This window comes from Capsella rubella, unplaced genomic scaffold (assembly GCF_000375325.1).
Source record: "Capsella rubella cultivar Monte Gargano unplaced genomic scaffold, Caprub1_0 scaffold_1, whole genome shotgun sequence".
Taxonomy (NCBI): Eukaryota; Viridiplantae; Streptophyta; class Magnoliopsida; order Brassicales; family Brassicaceae; genus Capsella; species Capsella rubella.
Genome location: NW_006238923.1, coordinates 5,216,310 through 5,239,943, shown reverse-complemented (window position 1 = coordinate 5,239,943; position 23,634 = coordinate 5,216,310). Strand labels below are relative to the sequence as shown.

Here is a 23,634-nt window from a genome sequence, read left to right as displayed (position 1 = left end):
ATGGGCCAGATCCACTATACAAATAGTAAGGATATTAAAAGCCCAAATACTAATCGCTAAACCCTTCGGCCTTGTCCGCCACGATAAACCCTACGATCTAGAACCTTCCGTCTTCTTTGTCTCCTCTGCCCAAATTAAAAACTCAAAGAAACCCTAGAAAATTCCGATTCATCCGAGAGAAGAAGAGGAAGAAGAATTGAGAAAATGATGAAGCGTCTGATCCCAACGTTCAACCGTATCCTGGTTCAGAAAGTGATCCAGCCTGCGAAAACCGAGAGCGGCATTCTCCTCCCTGAGAAATCAACCAAGGTAAAGAAGAGCGATTTGTTTTCACGATTTGATCTTCTTATGATTTTCCCTGAAAGATCTGAAATGATTGAGCTTTTTTCTCGGTGATTACAGCTCAACTCCGGCAGGGTGATAGCTGTTGGACCTGGATCAAGGGATAAAGACGGGAAATTGATTCCAGTCTCAGTGAAGGAAGGCGACACTGTTCTTCTTCCGGAGTACGGCGGCACACAGGTCAAGCTCGGCGAGAACGAGTAAGTTAAACCCACTCCTTTCCTTGTCTTCAGTCTCTTAGATCATCAAGATATGGTATAATTGTCATACAAAAAGAACATTGATGTGTAGATACTCTGATGCAGTTAGTTTAAGTAATTGGAAAATTGTGTAACAGAGTTCCAAAACCACTCTTGATTAATGTTCAACACCAGTTTTGTATAATGATTCAAGTGCTCTTGATTTTACAAATGAAGAATTAGACTCTAAAGTAAGGAACTTTTGCTTTTGCCTTTGCTTTGTGTGATGGATGCAGGTACCATCTGTTCCGGGATGAAGACGTCTTGGGAACGTTGCACGAGGATTGAAAAAGACTAAAGCTCGCCAACTCAACCACGAGGGTTGGTTGTGTTATGAGGGAGAGAAGTCATTTTAAGTTAGTTTCATCTTGAAGATGTGGTTGAACTTTGTCGTTTATCATTCAATTTTACCTTTATGAATTGTCTTTGAATTGTTACGAATGGGCATCAATCATATGGATAAAAAACCCCCCAAGTGTTTTGCATCTTCTGATTCTAATATTTCGTGCTTTTCTATAACCTGTTGATGCTTTACGTCTACGTTTTAGGCAGCAAGTTCGATAACCAATGTTATCAGTTTTTTTTTTTTTTAATTTTTTTTGTCACAATGGCTGGAAGATTCTAATTTTAAGTTCTACTCGTTTAGATGTCAATACAAACTTTATTAGTGTTGTCTTGTCGCAACTTCAATTTTAGTATAGTATGAAAAAGAAGTAGTATTATGACATTGCTATTTTTGGATAATTCCCTCTCCCAATACAAATTAGACCATAAGCAGAAACCAGTGCATTGAATTCATGATTAATAAAAGAGTTTCCCGTTTTTAAACGAAACCTGTAAACTGAATCAATTGAAGACAAAAAAAAAGAGAGAGTAGAAGAACTATAAAAAAGAAAAGCACGAGAAATGAGCCAATATGCAAAGTGCATGTGATCAATCGATCACGCATCCACCGCACACGAGCGCATAAATATAAATAAAAAGAGACACAGTTTCGCCGCCGGGAGAAATCTGTGCAATCGGCGTTTGCCACCTGCCATTGTCGCAAACAATGCAAGGCTGTATTATTGTAATGGCGCATTGACGAAGGAGAGAGAGAGAGAGAGAGAGAGTAGAGAAGGGAAACAAATGATTTCCCAGGTGGAGAGAGATCTGTCGATTCAAAATCGGCTTCCTGGTACACCTACTCCGCCGTCTTCACCTCGTCTCTGCCGGAGCCGGTCTAAATCCTCCGGGCAACAGCAAAGCCGGACATTCCCTCACCGTCTCTCATGGATCCTCTTATCGGTTCTTCTCCGGCGCCAGGGAATTCTCCTGTTCGCTCCTCTCATCTACGTTTCCTGTATGCTTTTTCACATGCGCGTCGCCTCGTTTGATGCCGCTCCCATTATCCACCGCCGTCCCGCCCCGGGATCCGTTTACCGGAGCCCGCAGATTTACGCTAGGCTGCGTTCCGATATTGACGCCGATAATTCCACGGCTGATGCGGTGAGGTTTGCCTCCGTTTTTTGTTTTCTTTTCTCGCTTTTGTGAAATCCTTTTGAGAGTGTGGCCCTTGCTTTGAAATGTTGTGATGTTCCTTAGATAGTTTCATCTCTCGATCTTGCAGATCAAAGTTGACACATTTCCTTGTGTTCGGTCGATTTGGTACTTGTGAGCTGGGCATTCTAATTCATTACTTTTACATTTGACAGAAATCGGACATTTGCAATCTAGTTTCTGCTCTAATAGCATTTCTCGTGAGTTTTAGGATTGATCCAATTAGAGTATAATGTTTAGGAGAATGTATTACTCTGTTTTATCATTGTCCCTACTTTGTTTGTGTGGTTGGTTCATGCCAGTGTTACACTTGTTTGCTCTACATATCTAAGCATTGTCACGTAATTGTTACATGCTAACCTTTATTATGTATTGTCAATGAAAATTGTATTTTATAGATATCAACCATTTGGAAACGTTCTTATAAAGGTGTGGAATGGAAGCCATGTGTGAACAAGTCTACTGGAGGTATTACATAACTTTCCTACTTTCTGCATAAGTGTGTTTGTCCTTTGCAATAACTTACAGCATTTGTAAAGCATTTCATGTCAAACCTCTCACTTGAATGGGGGGAAAACATCACTAGTGAATCCCTGAAGAACAAAATTAGTGAAATTACACTTTGGGTAGAGTGTCACAATTAATGATTTTATCTTTGTTGTGTGTTGACAATTGTAGTTTTGCCTGAGTCAAATGGTTTCATATTCATCGAGGCAAATGGAGGTTTGAATCAGCAGCGCACTTCGGTAGGTTTGTCTATCTTTTCATCTTACATCAAATTGATTTGTTTCACTCAAGCTTCTTGCCCCTTGTCTGGCGACCTTTTCTAAGTTAATCTACTATGTTTTGCTTAGATATGCAATGCTGTTGCTGTGGCAGGCTACCTTAATGCGACCCTTGTAATTCCCAACTTTCACTATCACAGCATATGGAAAGATCCGAGGTTTCGGATATTCTCCTGGTGTTATAAATTTAGCAAATTCATCTCCGTTTCAACTACTTTCTGACAGACGGATTTCCTTGCAGTAAATTTGGGGACATCTATGATGAAGAATACTTTGTCGATACCTTAGCAAATGATGTGCGGGTGGTCGATACAGTTCCTGAATACTTAATGGAGCGTTTTGACTATAACTTGACAAATGTCTTCAACTTCAGAGTTAAAGCATGGGCACCCACCTCCTATTACCGGGACTCAGTCCTGCCTAAGCTGCTTGAAGAAAAGTGAGTTACACCTTAATTGAAGTTAGTTTCTATAGTAAACTGTCTTGTTTGTGTAAGGGACTATGTTATACAAACGGGTTTTGAATTATTTGCTGTTTTTTCATATACAGGGTTATAAGAATTTCCCCATTTGCAAATAGACTTTCGTTTGATGCTCCTCGAGCAATCCAGAGGTTTAGATGTTTGGCAAATAATGTAGCCTTGCGATTTTCGAAACCCATACTGACCCAAGGAGAAACACTGGTGAAGAAAATGAAGAAGCTTAGTGCTAACAATGCTGGAAAGTATGTTTCTGTGCATCTTCGTTTTGAAGAGGTTTGTTGCCTGTAAATATGGCTGTATATTTCTAAAAACAGATATGTCTCCGAGGTGAGAGATATAATACACTATAAGACCATGTTGCAGGATATGGTAGCTTTCTCTTGCTGTGTATTTGATGGTGGCAACCAAGAAAAACAAGACATGATTGCGGCGAGAGAAAGGGGATGGAAAGGGAAGTTCACAAAACCAGGTCGTGTGATACGACCAGGAGCTAACAGGCTCAATGGGAAATGCCCTTTAACTCCTTTAGAGGTAAGCGTAAATTCTTTTGATTCTGAACACTCCTCTACTATCCACAATGGGCCTATATTAATTATTTAATTTACCCATGGATACTGTTGTGGAATAATTAGAATAGGTGTTCAAAGTGCTAACCATTGTGAGCAATAATGTGAGCAGAGAAACTTATTCCCAGTGGTTTCATTTTCTTTCTTGTAAACTTATCAGGTGGGTTTGATGCTTAGAGGAATGGGTTTCAATAAAAGCACATATATATACCTTGCCGCTGGCCCAATATATAGCGGGAATAGAACTATGGCTCCACTACTCGAGATGTTCCCTAATCTACAGACGAAGGAGATGCTTGCGTCTGAGGAAGAACTGGCTCCTTTTAAGGTTTCCATGATCTTTCATTGTTTGATCATTCACGTGATGAATCTTTTCTGACTATGTGTCTTTGTTTAGAACTTCTCCTCAAGAATGGCTGCGATAGATTACACGGTGTGTCTCCACAGTGAAGTATTTGTGACAACTCAAGGTGGAAACTTCCCTCATTTCCTCATGGGGCATCGGAGGTATTTGTTTGGAGGGCATTCGAAGACGATTCGGCCAGACAAGCGAAAGTTAGCCGTACTGTTTGACAATCCCAAGTTGGGGTAACGACTCCTCACCTCTTCCACCTACAAACATGTTTTTTGGTTGATAATATCTGGTTGGTCCCCTCAATGGTTGTTTCTGATATTTATCGGCAGATGGAAAAGTTTTAAACGGCAAATGCTAAGCATGAGGTCCCATAGTGACTCCAAGGGGTTTGTGCTGAAACGACCTAGTGACTCTATTTACATATTCCCTTGCCCTGACTGCATGTGCCGAAAGAACAAAACAACAGCATCAGCCACCTGACACATTCTTTTACTGGAAAATTCTGCTGCATTCCTTCTTTTATTTACACAATTCTTTCAGTTCTTTGGCCACACCCGATCCAAACACAAGGAGAGAGAGAGAGAGAGAGGGAGAGAGGACTAGTCTGCGCATGCAGGGACTTGGCAACTTCTCCCCTGGGGGGAGATTTTTTGACACATTGAAGCTGATGTATCTAACACGAGGAACTGTGATTAGCTCCCCACAAAGATCCACCCTTTTGTTTCTGGGCGAAGAGGATACAGCATTTGGGTGCTATGAAGCGTTTGCGTTTTTGTATATTTGGTATCTATTGTTGGTTATGCCCAGAAATAAATGTAGGGCCGGCCATAAGGGGTCTCATAGGGGATTAAGAGAGCTTCCAAAAAAGTTTTGTACATTGATTGGTTCCTTTCTAGTTTAAATTTTTTTTTTTTTTTATCTTTTTAGAAATTCTCTGTTTGATTATTTATTTTCTTATGATAATCTTCCAAGTAAATCTCATAAAAAACTGGTGTATCCGATTCTTGTATTTGCCTATGATCTTTTTTTTAGTTTCCCGACAGTGCTTTAGTAACAGAAACTTGAGACAATATGTGCATATTATTATGAACAAACCAAAAAAAAAAAAAACATCCATTGGTGAAATATAACATCCATTCTTTGAATTTGAAAGTGTCTCATCAATGTCGTCGGGACTCAAGTAAATACTTCATCTCCAACCAGAACTACCAACTATGTCTCTAGAGTGTCAGTCATCATATACTTGGTCTGAGTTCTAAAGCTTCCACGAGATTATCCTAATTTTAATTTCAGCAATGTTCTAACTTAGCTTTCATGAGATTATCAATATCCAGTAATCCAGATAACACTTCTCTTATATTAAACTTTTTTTTTTTTTTCTTGTGTGCAACACTTCTGTTATTAAACTTACTAAGTCGAAAGAAAGACTTTGAAATTATTATTTCCACTATAACTTAATTATAATGCAGACTTATCAATTTATACTTATCTTGGAAATTTTGTGTGAGTCAGGAGGAAATGGCTGGCATCTCTTTTTCTTTCTTTACAATTTCTGCTGTTCGGGTTTCTTTATAAATAGAGTTTGTGAGAACTTTATCGAAGAAAGTAAGCGCCATGATGCAATTATATATTTCCTCAACAACTTGATACATGCTGTAAAATTATCGCACTACTTTTATAATTATATGGTTTGTATTAATAAGAAAGCATACTAGCAATTTATAAAATAAACTACAGAATAGTTATTCAGTCATAAACAAATAATTATGTTAATGTGTTGGAAATAAAAAGTCTTCGTCATACAAGTTAATCATAGAGCACAAAGTAAAGGAAATTAATAGAAGTCGAGTTAATAGAAGTCGAGTCAGTATGTCCAAAACAAGAAATGATCAGACTGTCTTATGGAAATATATATATTAAAGGAAATTCATAGATAAAGAATTATATCAATATCAAATAACATATCAAGTCTTTAAGAACTTAATTTAACTATACAAGAGCAGACGATAACGTGTATACAATACGTGACCATTAATTGTTTAGATATATTGTATACAAAAATACTGTTGAGAATTTGAAAAGCCGTATAAAGAGTTTCGTTGTAACGTTAGCTTGGTGGTGTTGATCTTGTGTTATTATATAAAGGAAGGGCGAGAGGAAGAGAAATAAAACACACGCACAAACAAACAAAAGAAAAAACGATCGATCAATAACTAATTAATAACATCAATGGCTATGTCGGGAACATACGTGACGGATGTGCCTCTGAAAGGATCGGCGGAGAAACACTACAAGATGTGGAGCAGCGAGAACCACCTCATCCCTGAGGCCATCGGCCACCTCGTCCAAGGTATCACCCTCCACGAAGGCGATTGGGACTCTCACGGCGCCATCAAGACCACGAAGGCGATTTGGTTCGTATTTCTACTCATTCATTAATTCTCTCTCTCTCTCTCTCTCTCTCTCTCTCTCTCTCTCTCTCTCTCTCTCTCAAAGTAAACGAAATGTGGTGTTTTGTGTGTGTAATATAATGAAGATGGGAAGGAGGAAGTGTTTAAGGAGAGAATAGAAATAGATGACGAGAAGATGGCGGTGACGTACACTGCGCTCGATGGTGAAGTGATGGAGGAGCTTAAGCTGTATGTCGCAAACTTACATTTCATCCCAGAGTCCCAAAATGGCTGCGTCTGCAAAATTAGTGTGAATTGGGAGAAACGCACCCAAGACTCCCAGTCCACCAAGTTCTATAAGTTCCTCGAGGGCATGGTTGCTGCAATGGATGACCACATTTGCCATAACTAGCAATGATGGATCCATGCATGCTTAATCATATCCTCCTTTATTAATTCTGTATGTTTTTCTTTAAAAAGAAATTGTATTAATCTCGATGATTTTACTAATTCCTTATCATCATGGTGTTGTATTGTATGTCCAAGTTTATTTATATATGTATTGTTGTTCGTCTATATTTTTTTGGTCACCATATTGTTAGCAAGCTAATTACTAAGTTAATGATCGAATAATTTGTAACGTCATTCTCACCAAAAAAAACATAAAAACTGTATGATGGATACATGCATTAAACGCGAGATATCACAAAAGTTAGAAAGATAGGGCAAAGAATCTAAACAGGAAATTTAGAGACGATGACACATAGAACACACGTGTGGACAACCAATATTACTATGACGTCGAGGAGCACTAAATAACCCAAAAACGGTCGAAATTTCACCTAACTTTTTTCTTTGTCCGTCTCTTTCGATCAGGTGTCTTTTTGTTTTCATGTTAATCTAAGTATCAGTCTCTGTGATACATATATATAGATATATAAAGAAGAAATACTGACTATTAAAGCATTTTTTAGTATATGTCTTCGACTACACTTGTGCATTTTGTAATTAACTGCTTTTCCTCATGGGTAACTTGGGCACCATTATTGGTGCTATCTTAAGATACCCCAATTTTACAAAAGAAAGATCTTTTATTAAATCTTTTCTTTGCAAAATTGGGGTATTTTAACTTTCTAAAATACCCCATATAATGTTGGTCTTACGACATCAATCGCAAATATTTTCTTTTTTCCCTTTTTGTCAATTGTTTGAAAATAGTATATAGTGTAACATATATCAGCAAAATCCATGCCAATTGTGTTCTTGTCACATCTATAACTAAAAGACAAACAAAACTCCATGGAGTATATTATATATATAACTCAAAATTAAGAATCAAACATTGTTTTTAAGTAATATAATATTTTGATTTTAATATATGTTTGATTCTTGAAAAGTCGTACATATATATCTAGTTTCTTGTACTGTTGTGACGAATTTGTAGTATATAAACGAAGGGTGAGGCTTTCGTTTTTTGCATCCACCCCCAGATAGAAAAACAAACAATTGGCTTACACATTTTCAAGGACAAGTAATCAAAAGCTCATATAGAAGCTTCATCATGGCTACGTCAGGAACATACGTGACAGACGTTCCTCTCAAAGGGTCCGCGGAGAAACACTACAAGAGGTGGAGAAGCGAGAACCATCTCTTCCCCGATGTCATTGGCCATCACATCCAAGGTGTCACCGTTCATGAAGGCGACTGGGACTCCCATGGGGCCATCAAGTCCTGGAACTACACATGCGGTTCCCACTTTACTCTATCCCTCTCTGTCCCTTTGTTTATTTGGAGACGATAGTTAATTACAAGGCTAGGGTTTCTATATTAATGAAAAGTTCATGTGTATGAAGATGGGAAGCAAGAAGTGTTCAAGGAGAAGAGAGAGTTTGACGACAAGAAGATGTCGGTGACGTTTAGAGGGCTGGATGGCCACGTGATGGAGCAGCTTAAGGTGTATGACGTAATCTTCCAGTTCGTCCCAAAGTCTGAAGAAGGTTGCGTCTGCAAAGTCACTATGATATGGGAGAAGCGCAAGGAAGACTCTTCAGAGCCCATCAAGTACATGAAGTTCGTCACGAGCTTGGCTGCTGACATGGACGACCACATCCTCAAGGACCAGAGTAAGGCCTAATCGTCATGGAGGATGACCATCTTTAATATAAAAATGAATAAATTAAAGAAGCATCCTCTATAGATAATGTGTGTCTTTTGTGTTTGTCTTGTACATGATCATCCGCACTGTGTACATTTCATGCTGATAATAATGGCGGTCTTTTTAAGGTTATGTATCATCTCTGTCTTTGATGATTTGGTGTTGTCATGGTGTAAAATGGTTTGTGTTCGTAATATATAAGTGTGTGTCGGTTATACAGTTTTATGTAACATATATAAACAAAGAGCATAATATTAATCCGGATCCATAGCCTCATTATAAGTTATCACATCATTAAAACGAAGTGCAAAACAAAACAAAAATCGAAGGCAACAGATTGACTAACCAAATTCAAAAATATCCATTAATCGAAAACAAAAACAGACATACAAAAGAAAATATATGACACACAAAACCTAACCAGAGATATGCTCTTAAATCCTATAACAAAAACATACTTCTAAATTCTAATCAAAGTAATATTAAGTATAAAACTACATAAAAATTATATAAAGAGGAGAAGAATGATACCTCATAATCATTGTCATTTGTATCGTATTTTCAGATTTCTGCAGCTAATTAATAATTTTCCAGTAATGTTATAACCTTAACTTGAGTCAGAAGTCTTATAAAACGTAAAGAAACGAATCTCCATATATTCATGCATGATAAATTGATATTTGATAAGAACGTACTAAAGTCAATGAATAGAAAGTATGTATAGGGTGCAAACAATCTAGACGTGAGGGATAGATGGAGATGAGGACACTTATACTACACGTGTGGAGCACAATATCACTATGACGTCGATGATCATTAAATTACGCATAATATCTCCTTCCCCTTGGGTTTTTTTTTTCTTTGACTTCTCGGCACTTATTCAATGAATCATTGATAATCCAAGTCAATATTAATCTGTCACCTATGACTGCGAATGATGACATTAACCGAGTCAAAACCTTGCTCTATCTTCGCATGCCATCGCTTAAAAATGAGATGGAGATAGTGGATTCAACGATATCACCAAGCCCAAGCTATTATATACTTCATAGATTAAATATTTCCTCTTACATTGAACGTTTTAGCAAGGTGTCCAAATGCATGACGGTGACTGGGACTCCCACGGCTCCATCCGATCATGGAACATCACATGCGGTCTTTACTTATACCTCCTCTCTCTCTCTCGCTCTTTTTTTAGTATTTATCAAGATCTCACTTCTAACTACCCAGAACAGCTCGAGGAAGAAGAAAGAGTAGAGAGAGAGTGAGAGCTGAGATAGAGAGAGAGAGATAAAGCTGAACTATTCTCATTAAGTGTAAAGTATAGTTACAACAGAGTATATATACAACCTGTATTTCAGTATAATACATGATCATATACACTAAGTAAAAACTTTAGAGTAAAATACTCATGATAGTATTTTAGTAGTTTCAGATATTTGGTCCATATTTTTTTTTTTTTTGGGGCCAATGACTAGGTAGATATATATGTCGATCCTCTCCCTGGTGTCGGTATGGCTCGATCGAGTCCAGGACCTGGTTTATCTCTCGCTATGTTTCGTAATAGGTACGAGGATTAATGATCGTCTAACGTGGAGTGGGATTGTGTATTTGTATGAAGATGGAAAGCCGGAATTCTTCAAGGAGAAGAGAGAGATAGACGACGAGAAGATGACGTTGACGTTGAGAGGGCTAGAGGGTCAGGCAGTGGAGAGGTACAAGGTGTATGACGTGATCTACCAGTTCATTCCCAAGTCGAAGGAAGGCTGCGTCTGCAAAATCACCCTCATATGGGAGAAGCGCAATGAAAACACCCCCGAACCCGTCAACTACATGAAGTTTGTCAAGAGCTTAGTTGCTGACATGGACGACCACGTCCTCAAGGGCCAGAACAAAGCTTGAAACCCCACCATGGTCGTCGTCTTAAATAATCCTTATGCATGTGTTACTTAAAGCAAAGAAATCCTAATCATGCATGTGGAATCGTTTGTCTTTGTCTCGTACGTGCCTTGATCATCCGCCTCTCTTTCCTTTGTTGTACTTGTACATGTTATAATAATGTCGGACTTCTTGTACGCTTACGTATCATCGCTGTATTTGATGATTTGATGTTCTTTATATATGCGTGTTTGTAGTAATAAAATAAGTGTGTGTGTTTTATAGCTATGATTAATGCGTAGCGCATAATATTGTATTATTATTAGAATGTATATTAATTTCATAGAAAAAATGAAAAATGTCCAATATTCGGCAAAAGGAAACATGTAAATATTTTCTCTCATGTCTCCTCTCCCTTTTCTATAAATACTAGATTTTTTTAGAATCCTCCGTTGTGCTAAATCCCAACTCTCATAACAATGAAGTGATGAACCATTGTTATGTATGTACCATCAGAGTCATGTTTGCTAAATCCTCGGTAGGCTAGTACCATCAGAATCATGTTTGTTACGGCCCATTAGAACTTATTCGGCCCTATATATGTGGGGTAACAAAAGTTGACCCTAATCAACCATCAACTGCCTTTTTTTTCTTTTTCTTTTTTATTCATCATCATCAACCATCAAATGTCACGGTCACTCAACCATATATTATACCAAAGGGTCACGAGTGAAGTCTACGACCACCTTTGTCTTATGTTTTCTTCTTTTCTTTTTTTTTTTCAATCTCTTAAACAAATTCCTCATCCATTTTCAATTTTCATCTACAAAGAACAACACTGCATTCCCCAATTTTTACACAAATCCATTGTTTATATGCGATTGGCGTTGAATTTAAATGTCAACATTAACATGAATTATTATCAAAAAAGGTTGGTATTTATAGCTTTTCGGCTTTCCTTTTATTACTTTATATAATTTAACAAGAAAACAACTGAAAACGACTTAGCATTGTTTGAATAATCTGGTCCACCTATAATACGAGGCACATTTAAAAGAGCATATCCATGATATTTAGCTCCTTATTATATACTAAGAGACAGATTAATCAGGCTCATTAGTCACTATAATGAATACATATGTAGCTATAGACATAGCTAGCTGGTGACATTAAAATAGATAACATTTTATTTCAACCAATTACATAATTCTATTCTTGCCTATCCAATTTACCCTCCAATGTCACATGCAAAAAAAACAAAAAACAAAAAATAACTCTCGAGAGCGAGACTATTTTTTTTGAATTAACCTAATTATAATGAAGATAAGATCTTAACAGGTGACATTTGGTAAAAAAAAACAGTAGTAGGATTTAGTTTTGGTTCGGTCGGAACATAAATCAATCATAACCGGTCAACTGATCAATCGACTCGACTCAGCCAATTCGTTGAACCACCATCTAATTGGTAGAGAGTTTCCAAGCCGACGTGGCTATGAGCGGTCGAGTGTGCCAACCCAACATGAGACAGCCGTCACTCTCCTCAACCCGATAACCTTCTCCGCCGTTGAACAGAGCCAATAGCATACTCGCTTGCTTGAACGCATTCGAACCAAGATGTGCCGCCGAAAACCCTGCTGAACCGAACCGGTTCCTCCATTGCCTCAATGTTTCGTGACGTTCAACTCGGTCAGGTCCATCACAAGCCACAACATTGCAAATCTGTTTACCCAAGTAAACCTCCGACATGACCTTGTCTTGACCACTCGGCACACCTTCCAACGAGTCAAACAACGTCGAGTAATAGTGCAACGACTCGGTAAACCGGTCTAAGAAAACCGGACTGTTATGGTTCGATTCCTGTTCCACCACAGTAAAAATCTCCGGCTTAATCTGATTCACCACTCCAAGAACCTTTTCAATAGCACCAGGCCGTCCCAAGAGCTTGTGAAGCTCGAAAACAGAGTTAACCGCAACAGATTCAACATCACTTGGTCTAAGCTCAAGCATCGACGCATCAAGATCGGCTAAAGTGTTAGCCACAAATCCTCTGTACTCAAACTCCACGTGAATCGCCTCAGCTAAATGAGCCAGCTTACACCCAACCTCGTGAAGGTAATCGAAGTTATCCGGCGCCGGTGGACCTATTCCGGTTAACCGGAAAACAGGAGGACCACCAGGACGAAGCGCAAGAGCCTGCATAAGCGCCGGCCACTGAAGACCTTGGCTCATGGAGAAATCGATGACATGAACTCGTTTCTTCCCTTGGAAAGCTTCGAGAATGGCTTGGTTCGCCGTGAAATGAGCGAACTTGAGGTAAGGACAGGTCTCGTAGAAGTGCATCTGAAGAGTATCGGAGAGAGAGTGGTCAATAGGACTCTGCGACGGAGAGAGACGGTAGATCCGCCGCGCGAGAGCCTCGGCGAAGTAAGTAGCGACCTTTCTCATGGCTCCGATCTGAGACACGGCTAAGAATCCGATTTGCTTCACCAGAGCTTCCGCAATAGTCAGATTCTCCTTGTGCACAGCCTCAGCGCAAGCCAAAAGCGAGTGGACGAGACGCACACCGTTCTCCTGCGAGTCGAGCAGGACAACGGGACGAGCCGAGTCAGGCGTCGTGGTCGCAGCAACAGCGGCGTTGGAGCATTTCAACCGCTTGTTGGTAGCATTCGAATCGCCGCCATGGTTGGAGGAAGAAGAGGAATCCACAGCGTAGTGATTGAGAACGGCGTCGCCGGGGATAGCTTTGAGATCGTAGTCGGAGGTAGAAGAGGGAGGGTTGAGGTCGGAGAGCATAGAATCAAGCCAGGTGTAAAGCTCAGCAGGGTTGTAGTGAACGGTCTCAGTAGCGAGCTGAGAGAGGTCGTCTTCTTGAACATTGGACATCATAACCTCAAGCTGCTCGAGCTTCTGAGCAACATCGGCCATTTCGGATGACCTAACTTTGTAACCAAGAACGGCCAAAAGTTCGTCCATGCCGTTGGAACCGTCGTCTTCGTCTTCCTTCATCTTATCTTGATGATGATGATGTTGATGATCTCTCTTCATCGTTATTTTGGATCTAAAAAAAAAGGGGTTCCTTCAATGTCGGATCTAGGTTTTAAAGCTTTTTATGTTTGTTAGGGTGAAGAAGAAGAAGAAGAAGAAGAATCTTTAGCTTCGAGGATTGGTTGGGACTTGCTTAGTTAAGGATTTTTTTCACTCTACTACCACTTCTAATAATTATCATAGGAAATGAAATAGAGAGAGAGAGAGAGAGAGAGAATAAGAAGAAGAAAAAAAAAAAAAAAAAAAAAAAAAAAAGAGAAAAGAGGAAGGGGCAGTGATGGGGCTCGATGTCCGATGAATCATGGATCAGAGGGCTAACAGCAACATCTACAGCTCTAATCGATAAGGCTGAAACTCTGAAACACACACCAAATTTTTTCATTTTCTATTTTTTTTGCAACATTTATTTTATATACTGCTCATACAATTTCTATAAGAACACTTACTCTGTATTATAAAAAAAGATTGGTCATGCAACACTAGTGTGTTACAAATTTACTTTTTATGATTCCTTTCCTCTTTTTTTTTTTATTAGTTTGGCGTTGTTGGTTTTTGTATGATTGTATCTTTTGCTCTCAAAAAATATATTTTTATACAAGTAAAAGATTAAGATATCTTAATATAGTTTTATTTGATTTTTAATATTTTTATTAAAATAAAACCAAACTTTTGTATCGAAAAAGTAAACAATCATCAAACCCATTATGAGAAAATTAAACTCCATTTTAATTATTAAAAAAAAAAAGAGCGAGAGAACATGACGTTTTCCCGTTTTAGATGATTATAAGAAATTAACCACCTTTAATTTAATTTATCTTTTTGAACAATATTCAAACAACATAGCAAAAGATCTTTAAAAACATTGTTATTTTTAATAATGAGAGAGTGGATAAGAACTAGTAACAATTTCATTAATTACAGAAGACTTTTATAGTATGTATGTAAAGCTAAGTATGAATGTTGTATTGATGGGGAACTGAAAGCTTTTCCCAGAAGCATCATTAAACTTCAACACACACACACACACACAAAAGAGAAAGAGAAAGAGAAAAAAAAAAAAAAAAAGTAGAAAATGAGTTATCATCATAGTGTTTGAGTTGCTCTAGCTAAGCTTAGCTTCCTTTGTAATAATGTAGGCATGTTTCGAGCAAGGGGGTAGAAAAATTAAAAAAAAAAAAGTAAACTGAATAATATCATTCTTTGCAAAACCAACCATAATATTTAATTATTTATAAATCTCTACATTTATTTGAATACGATTTGGATTATTCGTTTCTTTCGTCTATATAGGTTGGTAAATCTTAATTATTTTTTTTTATTTTTTTGCTATATGTAGGAAAAAATGTAAAATACAAATGTAGTATGGATGTACTACACTTAAAACGCCGTCGCATACGGTCTTTAAATCAAGATTAGCACAAGACACTTAAATAAAAATAAGAGTGTAATTTAAATTATGGGAGAAAGAGGAGAAGAAGAGACAGAGCATGTGATGGCTCCACGTGTAAAAGGGGAGGGGGCCATTTGACGCGAACTAAACCGTACGCCATTTAGACCGTGGTCCCAAATAAAACGATCCCATGTGATATATTATTAATGTTACACGTGTCTTTTCCTTACCCTTTTTACGCTTCTTAGGAGGACCATTCCCCCCCTCCTCACCCCGTTATTTGGACCATCTTCCATCTCCATTGTTTACTTTACATATCTCCAATGTTTTACATATCTCCAATGTTTTTTCTTTCTTACCTACCTTCAACATATATATAAGTATTTAACTATCAGATTGCATAATGAAATCATGCTTTCATTTCTATTTTTAATCAATTCATGCATGTTGTATTTTCCTGAGTATGGGATTTTGACGTTTCAGTTTATACTCTTTTATCTATTCGTACCTTTCAACAATATACTGTTATTAATTATGTTGACCAGTACACACACACAAAATAAAATAAAAACAATTGTAGTATTAGATTAAACATGCACCATGTGCTAAAAATCTTGCACGTTGGAATATTAATCAGATCTCTGAAGAAACATGACGAATTGACGATCATATGTATGTATATAATGGGATGTATAATGTACCAACAAAAAGATTTCCAAAGTTTCTTACCTTATCGTCGTCTTACTTGATTATCAAGTGCTCTCGTTGATTAACCCAAAAAAAAGTAGGTCCACTCATTGATTCCTTTCTTCTTATTTGTTAGTGGAGAAGATAGCAATTGAAAATGGTGTCATATCATATGTCATGGACAATTTAGTGTGTTTTCATTTTTATAGATCAATAAATAACCTTTTATCTAAAGTAAATCAATTGTAAAAGCCATTTTATTAATTAACCAAGTACGTATATTGAAAATCTGATTACTTAGTTTAGTTCTAAACAATTTAGGTATTTGTTGACTAGTTAAAAATACATCAGCTTTCGAAAGAGAGATGGACCAAAAATTGAGATGAGGTGGCATTGGAGACCACTCGTGGGTGTTAACTGTCAAGGGGTCACCCTTACGAATACACTAATATCAGAAATTATAGTTGCTTTCTTCCATTGATTAACAATTCATTTAGGTACACATGTTAAAGAAGAAGAAGTTGTTTATTTGGGAAACTATTGAATGTAGTAGACATTTGGTTAGTCTTATAAAGGGGCAGAGTTGAAAAGTGATAAATTAGAGAAGCCGGTTTGGTTTATATATAAAATCAGACGGCAACCCTTTTTTTTTTTTCTTTTTGGGGTGAGTGGGGAGGGGGATGACGTACGAACCAATCAAATCGCTGTGGGTAGGAGACAGCTCAGGCCAGTCTGGACAGGTGTCGTTTAAGCATGAAAGTTAGCGTTCCTTCTGTTACTATCGCCGATCTGGTTACTCCTTGCGTACGATCAATTCTGGTCCATTCACGTGGTCTTCCTACCCATATCTCATCCAGCTTTATTACCCAAAAGAAACACACCCTTACCCATATATATATGTATATAAGTACACACCTTTGCCATTTACACTATACTTACATGTATAATATTATTCCTTCCTTTTCACTAAGCAACGTATTTTGTGATACAGTAAACGTATTTATATAACTAGCTTCAACATAAACTTTTTTTCACTAATCAGTATCTTTTAAATATTATGTTAATGCGATATTTTTGTTTTTTAAGAAGTATATGAAGTCGTGTGCTATTATACTTTCTGAAACATATTTCGTGGCAGAAAGATTCGAATAGCCAACAAAGGAATAAATCAAATTAGATGGTCAAACAAAACATGATGTTTACCACTCGTGCTCAACCCTTGATCCGCTGAAAATTATTATAACATATTAAAAAAACATGTCATGTGATATATATAAAAAATAATATTCGTATAAGATGCGAGTAACATATACATTCACGCCGTAGAGAACCTTAGAAGACATTTGCATCCACCCGAACTATATTTAATATCGAACATCCATCTATGTATGCAATTTAATCGTTCTGCATCATAACGGCCTTCGCGATTCGAAGCACACGAATGAGTATATACATAAACTCTAAATTCGTTGGAAACGTTTATAAGCAGATAATTAATTACATTTTAACCAAAGAGCAGCTAGCATATAGTATAAACTAGTACATAAATTGTAAAGCCGGCAAATCTGGAACTGGACTGACACAAGGTGTCGTGCGATGTCCTCGGGGTGGGGGAATATAAAAACATAATGGTGTGAGACCATACGCACGTGTCCCTACATCGAATATCACATGCATGTAGGCTAACGCTTTGCTTCGATTTTATTTTTATTCTCTTGTTCTTAATATCTCTCTCTACCAGATTCATGAATCTCTCACTAGAGACTAGTGAGTATAAACTCCGACGGGACTCTGCCCATGTGAAGTTCACATTTACATCCTCATATATGTCAATTTTTTAGAACTACTACGGCTTTTGCGGCTAGCTTGCCAAATGCGATCGTGTTTCTACGTTTAAGTATATTTTTGATTACGTGAATAAAGATTTTGTGACAGTATATATTAACCCTTATAAAACAAACAAACACAAATGATAGAATATGAGTATTTTCGATATATTATCATCGTCTCGATTGACGTACCCATCAGAGGAAGTGAGAAGAAGCAACATATTTGCTTCCGTTGGCGGCTGATCAGTGAATCACGTGATGAGAACGAAGAGGTGTGCGTCGTTCTTGTTTTTATTCCACTTTTTATTACATTAAAGAGTTATTGAATTACAACAAACGTATAACTGTTGGCTATTGCTATATGCAAGTACGTACCGCATACGTATGTAGTCCGTCTCCTTTCTTCCAATATGGGTTACCTCCCTGAGCAATGTTTCTTTTAAAGTTGGGATCAAAAGACTTTTTATGAATTTGATGGGCCTGGTAGTTGTGTTGTAAAGAATCATTGGACTAGTGCCGGCCTATTAATTGTATACCAATAAATAAATGGGCTTAATCTTTGCTTAAGAAATAACCCAATAAGTAAAATGTGGGAGAATAGGGTGGGGTGACAAATGACAACACGTTTTGTGCTGATTCGGTAAAGTTGCATTCATTACGGCCCTGCCATTCAAGTCTGCATGGGTTATATAGCAAACCAATGAACAAACATAGGAGGAGAATATGTTGACAACTACATCCACTTTTGTAATGAATTTTCTAGCAACTTGAACTTGTTAAAATCAAAGCTAACCTAATATTCAATCGACCAATCGAAGATATGTCAAAGAGAGCATTGATATATCTAGAGAGTTTGCACCTATATTAGACTATGTTTCTGTCCCCCACCAGTATTGGTGAATCGTGAATGGTGGTGATGATGCTTTTCCACAACTTCTTTATTAGATAAATAAAGGACCCCATAAAACAATGCTTTTGGAAAATGACAACCCCACTTTTCATTATTATCTTTCTAAGTAGTATCTGAAATTATATATAGCATAAGGTTTAACCCACAAATTATACAATGGTTTAGTATAAGATGGCTATGTGAAAATTGAAATGATGAGTTGCTGACACATGAAAACATTACGAAGCAAGAAGGGTAGATTGAGATTCGATTCATAATCGAGTCAAAATATAGTCTCCCTCTTATATTTTTCAGGGACATGCTTTGCTTCTAAATTAATTTAAGCATCACTTTTTATTTCCTTCCTCATTATTATTTTAAGGAAATCATTGACTCATACGTTGAGCACCAAGATGAAAGAAGTCACACTTTGATCATTTTATCGACCAAAATAATAAAAAAATGTTACACATGATCCGATGATCGTAGCCAAAAACAAAAAATAAGTATGAAGTAAAAAAAACAAGAGAAAATCAGAGAAGAGAGTTAAAAAAAAAAACCAAAGAAATAAAAAAAAGAGTTAATAATACAAATCGAAATTAAGGAAACAAATATATAAGATGATACGAATCCAAATCTGTCGTCTCTTTTGATTTCCTCCTCTTTCTTCTCGCTCTCTCTTATTACGTTTCTTTAGATTTTTCTCAGAGGTTTTCTCGGGAAAATAATTTTATTATATATATATCTGAGAAGAAGATTCGGGAGATAGAGATCTGAACAGTCTCTAATGGGAACGCTTCAGTCATGGCGAAGAGCTTACGGAGCCCTAAAAGACACCACCAAAGTCGGACTTGTCCGCGTCAATAGCGATTACGCCGTACGCTCCTTTCGATTTGATATTTTTATTTCTGCATTTCGATCCAGTTTTTGCGTATCTTCAATTCACCGGAGGAAGTGAACAATCTCTTATAGATTCGAGTTTTTTTGTTCTTCTAATTTTTGTAAACATAAATTTCAGGAATTAGATGTTGCCATAGTGAAAGCTACTAACCATGTCGAGTGTCCTCCCAAAGATCGTCATCTCAGGAGTAAGAAATTGCTTCTCATGTTCTTTTTGCAGACATCGGGAATTCTATAGATCGTAGTGTGTTTGATAAATCTCTTGTTCTGGGAAATTGTTACAGAAATATTCCTTGCAACATCAGCAGTTCGGCCTCGAGCAGATGTTGCTTACTGCATTCATGCTCTCTCTCGACGATTGCACAAAACCAGAAACTGGACGGTATTGATTTTTTAATCTCTTTACGAGAAATGTTTCAGTTAAGAAGAAAGTGGTTATAGTCGTTTGCAGCGTTGAGTATGGTCCTGTGTGTTCTTTGTCATCATCTGTGTGTGTTTTTAGGAGTTGAAGTTCGTCTGGGATCTATGATTATCAAATGCTCTTAGGTTGTTTTAAGGATTCATTCTGTTTGTCGGCCATTGTTTCAAATTTGTGTTCCAAACTTTGTTTTTGGATGATGGTCTATTGGTATAGCCACAAATTCTTTCTGTTTGCTGTTAGCCTATTAGGTTTATCGGTTTTATCTTTATGTGCTCTCCAATAGGTTGCACTGAAAGCACTACTTGTCTTACACCGGCTTTTGAGGGATGGTGATCCCACCTTTAGAGAGGAGCTACTGAATTTTAACCAAAAAGGACGCATTATGCAGATTTCTAATTTCAAAGATGAGTCGAGCCCAATCGGTGAGTCTTTTACTGCTACATTCATGGGCCTATGTGTTTTAGAAGCTAAGTGAGGTTTCTTCAAGGTTTAATGCATAGAGTTACCGCTGATTGGATTTTTGCTTTATGCCTCTTGCAGCCTGGGATTGTTCAGGGTGGGTACGCACTTATGCTTTATTTCTTGAGGAACGGCTTGAATGCTTCAGAGTTTTGAAATATGACATTGAAGCTGAACGTCTTCCAAAAGTTTCCCCAGGACAGGAGAAGGTATTACATTCTGTGTTTGCTTGGTTTTCTGGCTTCAGGTTGCCTCCTTTCCTTCCTGATGGTTTATGGTTTTGGAAATCGATGATCAGGGTTATAGTAAAACAAGGGATTTAGATGGTGAAAAACTCCTGGAACAGTTACCAGCGTTACAGCAGCTTCTGCAGCGTCTCATTGGTTGTAAGGTGCTGCTTTGATGTCATTTTCCGAGTTCCGCACTATGTTTTTGTAAAGCCCATATTATTTTCTATTTTGCTGGAGCAGCTTCTCTGATGAATGAACTAATTCTTCTCTTTCGACTTGTTTAGCCAGAAGGTGCTGCGAAGCACAATCATATAATTCAATATGCACTCGCTCTGGTAAGTTGAACTAAGCCCGGGCACATAACTCATATTTTTACATATATCCTAGTCCAAGTAACGGGTAAAATATTTTCTGCCCGGAAAGAACAACTTGAATTAAAATCTGAGATCTTTCTGAAAATTAGGTGTTGAAGGAGAGCTTCAAAGTCTATTGCGCCATCAATGAAGGAATCATAAATCTAGTAGAAAAGGTAGGCCCAAAATTTTCTTTTCCCCCAGAGTCATGTGTTCTTTGATATCTTACTGTTTCATGTATGCATATATTGCAGTTCTTTGAAATGCCAAGGCATGAGGCCATCAAGGCCCTTGAAATATACAAGCGCGCGGGTCTGCAGGTAATGTTGTTGGGTTATTTTCTTTGTTGGATCCACTTGGATTTCAACTTAACAAGTTAGTCTATCACGCAGGCTGGCAATCTTTCTGATTTTTATGAAGTCTGCAAAGGATTAGAACTTGCAAGGAATTTCCAGTTTCCTGTTTTAAGAGAGGTATGAGATAATTACTTGCTTGTTAAATTTAACTTTGTTATGGCAGGTACTTCATTATTACGATGTAACTCTATGTTTGTTTTTTTTCAAGCCTCCACAATCTTTTCTTACAACAATGGAGGAGTATATGAGAGATGCACCTCAAATGGTCGACGTCACATCTGGGCCACTGGTACGTATATATTGTCAAAAATGGCCTCACAGAAACCATGGTTTTTCTTTTTAATTTATTTTCGAAAAACTTTGTTAACGTACAGCTTCTGACCTATACGCCGGATGAGGGGATTAATCCTGAAGATGTTGAACCTTCGGATGCAGAACATGGACCATCATTGCCTTCTTATAGTACTGCTGGTCCCTCTGAAGAGACTCAGCCTTCTTCCCAGCCTCCTCCTTCAGCAGAAACTCCACAAAATATCATTGATACAGATGATTTATTGGTGAAATATGCTTATTACATATTATCTTGATTTTTAATATTTCTGTCATTGCTATTCTTCAGTCTCTGATTCTCTTCGTGTTACACCCAGGGTCTGAATGATGATACACCTGATCCGTTAGAAATCCTAGACCAAAATGCACTTGCTTTGGCCCTAGTTTCCACTGATGGTGAGCTTTGTGGACTATATATTATATACATCAGTACAAAAGGTTTACTTTAATTGTTAGTCTTTGATCGCATTTATGATTCCGTTTCTGTATACAGATGATTCTTCGACGTTTGGTTTTGGTCAAGTAAGAGATTTGGATTCGTCAGGATGGGAGCTTGCCTTGGTCACAACGCCTAGCAATGATATATCTGCAGCCACTGAGAGACAATTGGTAAGATGTATTATTGTATTATTGATAGTGGCATGCATCAATTGCTTGCCATTATCTTGTTTACATATGCCAGTTTGGGACTGGTAAATTAAATCCGTGGATTCTTATTCATATCCATCTTTGTTTGCAACAAATGCTAGGCGGGTGGCTTAGACACGCTCACCCTGAACAGTCTATACGAAGATGGAGCCTACAGAGCTGCCCAACAGCCTGCCTATGGCACTCCAGCTCCCAATCCATTTGAGGTCCAAGACCAGTTTGCATTTTCGAACAGTGCTCCGCCGCCTTCAGATGCAAACAACCCATTTGGTCTCTATCAGCCAACCTATCATCAACAACAGCAGCAACCACAGCTTCAGGTTGCACCCAGCGCTGCAAATCCTTTTGGTGATTTTGAGGAATTTCCAATAGTCCCGGTTTCAGAACCACAAAGCACCAGCTTTGGGGCATTTCCAGTAATCCCAGTGTCAGAACCATCAAATACCACCAGCTTTGGGGAATTTCCAGTAGTCGCGGTTTCAGAACCAGAAAACACCTCTTTTGGGACATTTCCAGTAATCCCAGTGTCAGAACCGTCAAACACCACTGGCTTTGGGGAATTTCCAGCATTCGCGGTTTCAGAACCGCCAAACACCTCCGCTTTTGGGGCATTTCCAGTAATCCCAGTTTCAGAACCGTCTAACACCAGCGGCTTTGGGGAAATTCCAGTAGTCGAGGTTTCAGAACCACAAAACACCAATGGTTTTGGGGCGTTTCCAGTACTCCCAGTTTCAGAACCGCCAAACACAACAGGTTTTGGGTCATTTCCTGTAGTCCAGGTTTCAGAACCGTCAATCACAGCAGGTTTTGGGGCAGTACCAGTAATACCGGTTTCAGAATCATCAAAAAGCACCGGTTTTGGGGAACTCCCAGTAATCCCCGTTTCAGAAGCGCAGAGCACCACAGGTTTTGGGGAATATCCGGTAAATGGAGGTGCTCATCAACAACATAACCGCAACAACCCCTTCGGCAGCACTGGCTTCTTGTGATTAGCTTCTTGGTGTATGTTTCAAATGCTCTTCTCCATTCGTTTCATATGAGTAACAATAGAATCACATCATCTGAGTTATTTCGAGTCTTGCAAATCTTGGTCTGCTTATATATAAGAGAAAGGACTCGGGGTGAATATAAAAAATGTAAAATTCACTTTTACTTTCTTTAAAAGAAGATGAAAGAAATTATTCGTGTGATAAATAAATTTTGAATTATGACTAGCAAAATAATGTCATAATGTGTATATAGTCTCCCTCTCTCTCTCTTGTTTAGAAAAGCCTGATTTTGTTTAGAAGGTAATTCTCAAGTTGGAGGAGAATTATGTCTTCTTAAGGCTAAAAACTCTTTTTGTCCACGTCAGGGATCCTGGCAGG

General features: G+C 37.9%; 7 protein-coding genes across 7 annotated transcripts; 6 read left to right on the top strand and 1 right to left on the bottom strand.

Annotated features, from left to right (window-relative positions):
- The first annotated feature begins 117 nt into the window (after positions 1–117).
- LOC17899200 (10 kDa chaperonin, mitochondrial) lies at positions 118–1,100 on the top strand. The gene is made up of 3 exons (XM_006305739.2): positions 118–309; positions 403–542; positions 818–1,100. Exons 1-3 carry the CDS (start codon positions 205–207, stop codon positions 867–869), a joined length of 297 nt encoding a protein of 98 aa, XP_006305801.1. The 5' UTR covers positions 118–204; the 3' UTR covers positions 870–1,100.
- Positions 1,101–1,460: 360 nt separating this feature from the next.
- On the top strand, positions 1,461–5,338 carry LOC17896955 (O-fucosyltransferase 4). Its single transcript, XM_006307091.2, has 10 exons — positions 1,461–2,069; positions 2,519–2,588; positions 2,799–2,866; positions 2,975–3,063; positions 3,147–3,344; positions 3,455–3,659; positions 3,750–3,917; positions 4,113–4,280; positions 4,350–4,540; positions 4,637–5,338. Exons 1-10 carry the CDS (start codon positions 1,710–1,712, stop codon positions 4,785–4,787), a joined length of 1,668 nt encoding a protein of 555 aa, XP_006307153.1. The 5' UTR covers positions 1,461–1,709; the 3' UTR covers positions 4,788–5,338.
- A 1,114-nt stretch (positions 5,339–6,452) lies between these two features.
- Positions 6,453–7,273, top strand: LOC17898422 (MLP-like protein 328). The gene is made up of 2 exons (XM_023777050.1): positions 6,453–6,711; positions 6,832–7,273. The coding sequence occupies exons 1-2, from the start codon at positions 6,537–6,539 to the stop codon at positions 7,107–7,109; spliced, it is 453 nt and encodes a 150-aa protein (XP_023632818.1). The 5' UTR covers positions 6,453–6,536; the 3' UTR covers positions 7,110–7,273.
- A 908-nt stretch (positions 7,274–8,181) lies between these two features.
- On the top strand, positions 8,182–9,078 carry LOC17900112 (MLP-like protein 328). Its single transcript, XM_006306025.2, has 2 exons — positions 8,182–8,445; positions 8,551–9,078. Exons 1-2 carry the CDS (start codon positions 8,259–8,261, stop codon positions 8,829–8,831), a joined length of 468 nt encoding a protein of 155 aa, XP_006306087.1. The 5' UTR covers positions 8,182–8,258; the 3' UTR covers positions 8,832–9,078.
- A 452-nt stretch (positions 9,079–9,530) lies between these two features.
- On the top strand, positions 9,531–11,014 carry LOC17899941 (MLP-like protein 328). The gene is made up of 2 exons (XM_006305904.2): positions 9,531–10,007; positions 10,474–11,014. The coding sequence occupies exons 1-2, from the start codon at positions 9,950–9,952 to the stop codon at positions 10,752–10,754; spliced, it is 339 nt and encodes a 112-aa protein (XP_006305966.2). The 5' UTR covers positions 9,531–9,949; the 3' UTR covers positions 10,755–11,014.
- Positions 11,015–11,863: 849 nt separating this feature from the next.
- On the bottom strand, positions 11,864–14,194 carry LOC17897982 (DELLA protein GAI). Its single transcript, XM_006307166.2, has one exon. The coding sequence runs from the start codon at positions 13,773–13,775 to the stop codon at positions 12,189–12,191; it is 1,587 nt and encodes a 528-aa protein (XP_006307228.1). The 5' UTR covers positions 13,776–14,194; the 3' UTR covers positions 11,864–12,188.
- A 5,026-nt stretch (positions 14,195–19,220) lies between these two features.
- LOC17896896 (putative clathrin assembly protein At1g14910) lies at positions 19,221–23,508 on the top strand. Its single transcript, XM_006306781.2, has 15 exons — positions 19,221–19,447; positions 19,589–19,658; positions 19,755–19,852; positions 20,175–20,313; positions 20,432–20,559; positions 20,649–20,741; positions 20,865–20,915; positions 21,044–21,109; positions 21,188–21,253; positions 21,326–21,406; positions 21,498–21,578; positions 21,664–21,846; positions 21,937–22,015; positions 22,113–22,228; positions 22,369–23,508. Exons 1-15 carry the CDS (start codon positions 19,358–19,360, stop codon positions 23,254–23,256), a joined length of 2,229 nt encoding a protein of 742 aa, XP_006306843.1. The 5' UTR covers positions 19,221–19,357; the 3' UTR covers positions 23,257–23,508.
- The last annotated feature ends 126 nt before the right edge of the window (positions 23,509–23,634 follow it).